Genomic DNA, 9744 nt, shown 5'->3' with positions numbered 1-9744 from the left:
ACTATGTCCATTCTCCGTAAATTTTCTTTCAGATTTTATATTTCAATTATAAAAATTGTTTAGATATTTATTTGAAAAATATATTATATGAAATAATGTAGTTTCCGTTAAAGTTTAATAATATTAATTTTGAATAAACAATAAGAATCCTGCCAGGCCCTTAAGTGGCTCCTGTTATTTTGGCGAAATAAATGATACATGACGACTAGCAAAAAATAATTAACTATCAGATAAGCGATAAAAAAACAAAATATCCTAGTATATTTCTTTTAATTTTGCAAAGAGAAACAAGTTATTTTTGTAATCAAATAAAAGAAGGCCTATTTTATCGACATTGTCGTTTTACCAACTTAGATGACTACTACTAAAGACAAATGTGCTAACCATATCTGTTTTTATACTACTGTAAGGTTTCTTTGCTAAAAATCACTCATTATCATTATTTATAGTATTAAATATTAAAAGAGTATATGGCAAGTGGCCCGCATCAATTTCGTTCGCAAATTGATAGAACACCTAATTATCACTGTCAGAAAATTATTGTTTAAAAATTAAAGGGCATCCCTTTGTCTCTTTAATTCATTGTTCTTGTTGCCGTATCATTTTTTCCAGCCTGCTTTATCAAAATCAGTGTCGGCAGCCCAATTTTGAACAGCCAGATTCATTACTTTTAGCTTTTTTGGTCGGCTTTAGTGATTTCAATGATCCGTAAATAGGGTATCCAGGTTGTTGTTCTTTAAAATTAAATATGAGCGAGCCCTATACAAATCTTGTATTATTAATTTGAATATTATTATAGATAACTATTAAAATAATATAGGTCAGTTGGCCGCAATATATAAACTGATATTGTGTAGGCCTAAGTGAAGAGCAAAACACACATTTTTTGACAAAGGCATGTCTTTTCAGTCATAGATTAAAATAGGCGAACGTTTAACATTCCAATTATAATTTCTATGTAATTCCATGTAATTCGAACACGTGCAAATATTCAAATTCTAAAGATAAATTCTAAATCACGCTTTTGATATTAAGTAGTTATTAATTAAGTAATAACATCATAAACACGATTAAACATGTGAAAATACTGTGTGATATACCGAACTCATATACTTTGCATGTGTTCATCGGGAGGATTTGGACACAAAAATGGACGGTGTGTACCACGTGACTTTTGCAAACCGGGGAGCGGAATGCCGCAACTGATATGTATGGCTCTGGTCATACTACTCCCCTACATTTCCTCAAATAGAACTCTGTCGTTTTGTTTCGTTATCAAAAACAAATTAGAAAACAGTAGGCCTGAAAATGGTCTACAAATTAAAAATAAGATCAAGAACATGACAAAATTAAGAAAATACCACAAGGAAGAAAAAAAAACCAATCACAATAAAAACAAAATTTAAAATCTATGAAAAGGACAAACGAAGAACTTGAAGTTAAATATACTCGGTATAACGTGCTTCACTTAGTTTAAAATCGAAAGAGATATTACAAACAAAAGCAATTAAAGTCTGTTTCTGGCTGCATTCAAAAGTGACAACAATTAGTGGATTGTTAATCCAATCTAACATTGGTATTTCTGCATACTACCACTCTCATGATTCGTCTCGTCTGGTGGGGATGACCTTAAAACGAGTACGGTACGCTGATATTTATTTATTTTTTTTTTTTGCTATTCATGAGGCATCCATGCAGGTATACAATCGGCTTGTATACAAGGCCGCTAAGAGGAGAAACTGCATGTGTGTAGGGTAATTGTAGTGTTGGTGTGGGCACCAGTTAAGAGTGCGAAGCTCTCTTGGGGGAGGGGGTGTAGCTTTCAATCTGGAGGGGCCATTATAAGTGGCATGCCATTATTGAGGGCCCATGATAGTAATTATATTATTTTCAAAAAAAATCTACCTATAATTTCTATGGGCACCCCTGGTAATCTTGGGCCGACGGGGACCTCCCCCCTTCCCACTCTGTGGCCCTGCTTGTATAGTTTGGCTAGAGGCAATGTAGGTGTAGATACCAATCATCTTATACCTCCTTGCTTCCAATGGCGAATCTAGAGAGTGGTATTGGATGGGGGTCGTATGATTTGAGAAGAGAAGTACTGCTGAAGGAATCTGGTAATGCGAGGGGATTTTCACTATCTCAAATGTGCTTTTCTTTTCAGGTGGAAGTCGGAATCCCAACTCCCCTTCTACCCGTATGTCAAAATTATAGGCTAATTTAACAAATGCTTGCTCCAATTGTTTTCCAACGAGCTCTTCTTGTTTTAGAACTCAAGTCGGGTTCTGAAACATGACGGGTAGGCCTATCACTCATATCAGTGACCAATTTTAGTTGTGTACATTTTTATCGGTGTGACTTCTCATAAGAACTTTCCAACAAAATTAAAATATTGATATCTATTTTGACAGCCCTACCTATTCTTTTTTTAATTTTGTTTTTGTAAATGGATTGTTCCCGCAAATTTATAGGCCTCGGCATTGTCTCTTGTAAAATATAAAAGCCCCTTAGAAATGTAGCTCAATGAATTACTACTTGTACCAATAAGTAATTTATCAACTTTAAAGAGACACATAATCGAAACAGTTCCTTTCTCAAACTACTACATACTATACTACCAAAAAATGATTAAGGTTATCAGATGATCCTGCGTTGAATAAACGTTTCATTTGTTGAGATATTTCCTCGTCTTTATGCACACATTAATATAGTGATAAGCAATTTAATTACATCCAAGACTGTGTTGCCTTAAGGATAGGCACTGCCATGCCTAAAGTCTCTACGCAGAATAATTGTTGACCTTTGTCATAAAAATATAGGCCTACTTCATGGGTTGTAAGGACAATTAAAATCGCATTATAATAAAAGCAAATCATTATCACGCAACTTGTATTCGTTATAATATGGACACTGCCCAATGAAACATGCCTCTAAGAACGAGAAAGACCTTCATACAAAGTAGCAGTTATTGACTAATATTTTCTATTGAAATTATTATGTAGAACATTACGTAAGCCTAATACAAAGCCTGAGAAATTACAATGAGTATCGGTACTTACTTGATTAGGGAGAAATTAAGTGGCCGAAGGGTCGATAGATTTTTAAAAATTTATTTATTACGATATAAAACTACAAAATGGAAGCATTACAAAAAAATAAAAGTTTATTTACATTGACATGACTCTTAACAGAATAGACATTAAAAGAGGCCTATGTATGAAACAAATTACAGATTAAAAAGAATAATTATTATCGGTTATCTTATAATAACTTAATTACTAAAATATAAACAACCATTTATAGAAATAAATACAAAATACTATACACAAACTAAATATATACACACATCAATAAAATTTATCAATAAAATTATTATCATCATCATCATCATTATTAGCGATTTTATGGGATTAAGGCTACTCAGTATTCAGTTTAATTCATTTTTATTAGTCATATTAACACATACCTGTACATGGTAACTGTCTCTCCTAGACATTTCCGTGTGAAAGAATCGAGGTTTACATAAACCTTAGATTATTTATATAATTCTTGAATAAGCGCACCAGTAGTTTCCCCCCGCTAATCCTAAGCATACTTTTCATAATATTTACCCTGATATTTATGACATTAATCTAATAAACATAAATATATTATATACAGTATCTAATTATTCATAAGTCTATTTATATTAACAGATTACTACCCTCTTCATTTTCATTTGCCACTCTGTTATTATAATTCTTCTGTAAGCCTAAAGAGTTGTCAACATCTCTCCAGAAACGTCTCTTAGCTCTTTCTTCGACCTCATCGCCTGGCCAAGTAAGGTACGTTATACTTTTGAAAAGTGTTTTAATTGCGAAATTTGTCTTAGCATCATCTGGTATGTCTTCGTAAACAATCGGCAATATATTCGAGCGTCCTTCGTGAAAATTGAAATATGCTGTCTTCAGCTCATAATTGCACCAATTGCACTTGAAGAAACTCGGTGAGAGCACGATGACTATTGTCCTGCTTTTGCTTATAAAATTAGTAATGTTGTTCTTCATGGCTGCAAGTGAGATAAAACAGGTCTTTAATTGTAATATAAATTTAATGTATATTGTGAATAAAACAATTAGTGTGTATTTTCACTGGGTACTGTAAAATACATGTAGCATAGGCCTATTACCGATAGATAAAAGATATATTTTTACTTTGTATTTTGCATTGCATATTAGGCCTTTCCAGTCGGTAACAGGATCATCATCATATTTTTCATTTTACTTGCTAAACTGATGCTAAATCTGAAGCCTTAGGCCTAGATCTTGAATTACTATTATTGCAATGAACAAGTTTCTTCAATGTGAATACCATGCGTGGGTGAACAGAGGGACTCCTTATAGATTGAAGTATATATAATTCAATCTATAAGGTTAGTGGAATCATGGAGGTATAAAATCTATTTTTATACCTCCATGGTGGAATTAAGTTCTTTTCAGTATGCACACTCCTGCACCCACACTAAAATTTATAGGCCTATTAGGTTATTCCAGATTCCATTTTTGAAATCAAACTTAAATTTAAAGGTAAACATGAAACACAAAACCAAGATAAAATATTAAATAAATGTTCTGGTGTATCCAGTATTGCTTTGAATTTTATAGAAAGGCTCCTGATAGCAGCATGAGCAGTGCAGAAACTGCGTTTTACAGGTACTGTAAGTTTGTTGATAACGATACATTTACAAAAGGGTAGAGAGATACTTTAAAAATAGTCCGTAATCGGTCATCTCCCTAATAAAACTCAAAATTCACATTGTATTTGGCAAGCCTGTCAAATGAAATGAACCCTAACACACTCCATTTCATAGAAAAAATCCACAACCTCTGCAAACATATCTGCGCAAGCGCAGTATACTAAAAAACTAACCATCTCCAAGCAGAAAGCACTTGTAGTCAACACACACTGTACATCCCTTTTGTTCCAACCAGGGGGTTAAAGACCTCACAACGAAGTCTTCGTCTTTTCCGTCGCTTTTATACGAAATGTAGCAATCGTATTCTTTGCCTTGGTCTGAAATGAAAGCACGTAATATAATAAAGGCTAAGTAGTCGTAGGTGAACTATACAAAATTACCCCAATGGATAATATGACCCTTATGCCATTACATTGTAATTATTGTTATAATAAACATACACTGGGTTTCTGATAAAATATTCGGAAGGGAGCCCTCAAGTTTGCAAACTTATTGTGAACGTAATTTCCATCTTTTAAAACGTTGATGATAGTAAAAATACAGTAACCTCTTCAAGATTATTATAATTTATTAGTGCTTTTAGATTTTATAGCAAAGCAAAAACATTATTTTACAAAACAGTATTTACGGACAGACCTATCTATAAAACTGATATCCGAATATACTGAATAATGATCCATTTAACACTTTATGGGGCTCAATGGGTTCTTTATTAAGCAATTGTTAACCGTAAATATTTATTAAAGAACCCTCTGACATCCCATATTTGCTGCGAAGCAGCCAATTCATATTCTTGACAGCAATTTGACCTCTGAAAGGTCACTGTTTGTCAAAAAATGAGTGGCTAAGACGACTGAAAAGCGGAGTTTCCTTCTTTCGTTCTGCTGGGTAAAATCAATTACTTTAGGCGACGTTTGTAGACTAACCTACTCGTACCAACGTCCGCATGTCGCGCTAGCCTTATCCTACTCTAGGCCTAGACTAGTTAGGATGGTATAGGCCTAGCCTTGAAGGAACGAAGGTCCCAATGAAAAACAATGTCGCTCTTTGATAGCTAACATTGTCTATTTAACATCACAATAATTCATTATTAGACCTATAGTTGTTTTTTGAATTGTACTCCACAAATCTCAGCCGATACCTCGCACAACTGGTTAACGTCTCTATCTATTGTCGTGACGTCATGGCTCACTGGCTCACATTTGTGATATGTCTCGCACTTGTGATCAAATAACACGCTGGCTCGCACTTTGGCAACACTCTTTGGCAGTCAACTCGCCCCTAGAAAACCCGCCCTTGGAAACTTGCCCCATAAAAAAATGTACACTTCCTAGACCATGCAGTCTTCAAAATAAAAATTTTAACCTTTGGTAGTCAACTACATTTTCCACATACATAGAAATTTTTGAAACTTTATTAAAAAAATACCTAAACCATAATTCACCACACTACTATAGACACTTTTGACAAAAATGAAAAATTACGACTTTGTTACTCAATGAGAAGTGTTCTAATATAGAAAATGGGTCGTGTCTCATATTATTTGTTATAGTTTTATTATTCATTATTTTCACTTGACTCGCATAAATAATTTTGTTCGAAGAACATTTATATGCAGTTGTACTTAGCAGCACTTCACTTGCAATTTGCAATTTCTAGTTAATAACTTATAAGCCGGGCATTCATTTCGTTGTACGACCGTTGCCCAAAGAATCCTACTCCATTTTCTGTGAGCGCTCGACGCGACGCCGTCTCTGGATGTCGTTGGCAGTCTGAACGGATTGTCAAAGACGTGAAGTTCTGTCAAAAGAATGGCGTCGGCCGACGACCGTCGGGCGTAGTGAATGCTCGGTAGGTCTAAAGGCCAACTCAGACAGCGTCGCACGACGCAGCCCGACGCGATTTGTTGTCGCGTCGGGTCTGTGTGAGTTAAACGCAGACGCGATGGTTTGCGTCGGGGGCAGTCGCGTCGTGGAATATTAAACATGTTTAATATTTCTCACGACGGCTTAAGACTGTCTCCGACGATAAATCGGGTTGGGCTGCGTCGGCCGACGCTGTCTGGGTTGGCCTTAAAGAAAGCAATTTATACAGTGTATACTGAATTTAAGTAGGTATTGATTTCGGCTTTTCTTCATACAGATTATATCAAAACATACGAACCTGGTTGGAAGATTCGTATGTAACGAGAAGCCAGAAATGTCTGTACTACATATCTATGCTTGTAGGTTAGTAGAAATAGAATAGCCAAAAGCAAGATAACACCAGATACCATCGTCGGTATTATAATGTCCAACCTAGGACCTGGACCTGTGAAAGAAATTGGATTATTAATAATAGCGAGGGATCATTGCGAGAACGGTCAGCCGTTGAAATTTAATTCTTGATATTATTAATGATATTTGTAATTTATATTAATAATAATAATAATAAATTTCATAATAATAATTGATATAATAATAATATAAATAATGATAATGATGGTGATAATAATAATGACTTAAATGATAATAAAAATGTTGTTGATGATGATAATGTTAATAATAAATGATAAAGAGCATAATAAAGAGATTATTAATAATTTGAATATGCATTCCTTAAAACCAAAATACATTAAAAAGGCATATTTGGTGACGTCACCTCTAGAATAGGTTCTTCTGCAAATAATAATAATAATAATAAATTTAATGATAATAATTGATATAATAATAATATAAATAATGATAATGATTGTGATAATAATAATGACTTAAATGATAATAAAAATGTTGATAAAGATGATGATAATGTTAATGATAAATGATAAAAAGCATAATAAAGAGCATAATAAAGAGATTATTAATAATTTGAATATGCATTACTTCAAACCAAAATACATTAAAAAGGCATATTTACGATTACCTACCTACCACCACAAAACTACCGACAGTTGCAAATGATGATCCTAACGAATTGTTTGCCCAGCATATGACTACAGCTTTGTCGAAATCAGTGGTAACATCGTTTAACTCGAGGTTTTCAGTGTTAAAATACAGAATACGACCGTCTGTAAATTTTACGCTCCACATGTAAGATATTGGTGTTGGATTGGCCGAGGCGTTACATGTCATCAGTACATCATCTTTGGCATCAATTTTTATAGATTCTGGGTTGACATTTACAATAGGAGTGTCTGAAGAAAATCAGTTGAAGCATGTATATAAAAGGAACGTTTACTTATTATTATTAAAACTTCATAAATTTATTCGAAACATTCAAATATACATAAACGTAAAAGTTGAGACAGATGTACATCAGCGCCCTAATCATCATCATCATCTTTATCATCATCATCATCGTCCGCGTCACCATCATAATCATTATTATCATCATCATCGTCATCATCATCATCACCACCACCACCAACATGATCATCATAGTCAACATCATCATAATTATCATCCCCATCTTCATTATGTTCATCATTATCACCATAATAATCATCAGTCGTCATCATAATTATAATCATCATCATCATCATTGTCATCAACATTAATCATCATCATTTACCGCTATCGTCATCATGAATGCACTGATTAATCGTTCGATTGTTTTGATTGTTGCACCAACCGATATATATAATGTTCATGAAGTGGATAGATGGAATGATTAATTGAATGATAATTGGTTATATTCAACATTTTCCATGTCTAATTTTAACCATGTATTCATATAAGAAACGTACATGTTATATTTAGTATGATGGAAATATTTCTCTTGCCGAAGCCTGGGCTCGTCGCAACACACATGACCTCTTTATTATTATCATCTTTTGATGCAGTTTTTGAAAAATAAGTCGTTACGTTGAATAATGAACCGCCAAACGCCGTGTGCGATTTAAATGGTTTCACGAATGATGCATCTAAAACCCATTCTAATTCAACGATAGGTTTACTGAGGTTAGTTTCACATTTTAAATCGATAAGACCACCGTCTTCGACTTCATATACACCTCGGTTTACATTTCCTAACAGTCTTGGAAAGGGCTCTATTGGGTCGACATAAACAACAATTTGTGACTCAGAATAATCAATGGTATCATCCACAATACTGTAACCAACATAACATCTGTAGATGGATTCATCTTGAAGAGTCACATTGGTGATAATCAGTTGGCTAACACCTATCGTTGTGTTTTCAACGATTTGTATGTTGTCAGAATTATTCAGTGTCGAATAAATACTAGGTATTTCTCGGCCTTTCACCCAAGCTATCGTTCCGACCTCTGGTTTCACTCTGCAGGTCAGCGTTACAGACCCTCCACACTTGACGGTTTGGTTCGATGGTACCTCAATGAATGGATTAGGAATGCCTAAATGTAAACAGAAACAAAATAGATTATAGGTCGGTATGGGAAACATTTACTTTATTCTGAATAAATGTAATCAAATAAAATGCCAAAAATTCAAAAGGTGTTCAAAAATCTTTTTGGATTAATTTTTAATCGTTGTTACCTGAAAACAAAAACTGAAAATATTACTGTTTGATGTTAGTCTTAGTGAACGTGCATCATCGTGAACTGTTCGTACGTAACTCTATTGCATTTTGGAGGTTAATGCTTAAACCAGGTCAGATAATATAAAGGGAAAAAAAACCAGGAAAACTACACTTCAACAGAAGAGGAAAATAGAACCGGAAAGATCAATGTTAAGTGCAACAAAATGGACTCCTATTATGTGTATATATATTATAGTAAATAACCTTCAACCCAAATATTAAGGAACATTGGAACTGCCAAAACTCATGCTTCTTTCCTTGTGGCATGTGCAACAGAAATGTGTACAGTTACGACTAAGTGTGATAAATAAATTCATATACAGTAGATTTTGCACTATTTTCAGATGAAACAACCTCTCCGAGCTCAATGACAAACAAATCAGACCAAGTAGGCCTATAACTACCGACACTGTCTCTTATACACATCTAGATGTGTATAAGAGACAGCATTTACACCCCTCCCGCATACCAGT

At 34.1% G+C, this 9744-nt stretch overlaps 1 protein-coding gene across 1 annotated transcript in view; it reads right to left on the bottom strand.

Moving 5' to 3' along the window:
• Window positions 1–3157: 3157 nt before the first annotated feature.
• Window positions 3158–9744, bottom strand: part of LOC117107496 — a gene marked incomplete in the record, with an annotated part of 12595 nt that continues 6008 nt past the window's right edge. Inside the window, 5 exon segments of the mRNA XM_033249196.1 lie at window positions 3158–4048; window positions 4909–5052; window positions 6899–7045; window positions 7641–7907; window positions 8460–9086. Of these exon segments, the coding sequence (XP_033105087.1) occupies window positions 3684–4048; window positions 4909–5052; window positions 6899–7045; window positions 7641–7907; window positions 8460–9086 (1550 nt within the window).

Source organism: Anneissia japonica, unplaced genomic scaffold (genome assembly GCF_011630105.1).
Source record: "Anneissia japonica isolate Jap-2015-1 unplaced genomic scaffold, ASM1163010v1 scaffold288091_len1417266_cov198, whole genome shotgun sequence".
NCBI classification, from domain to species: Eukaryota; Metazoa; Echinodermata; class Crinoidea; order Comatulida; family Comatulidae; genus Anneissia; species Anneissia japonica.
This window is presented reverse-complemented; position numbering and strand designations above follow the sequence as displayed.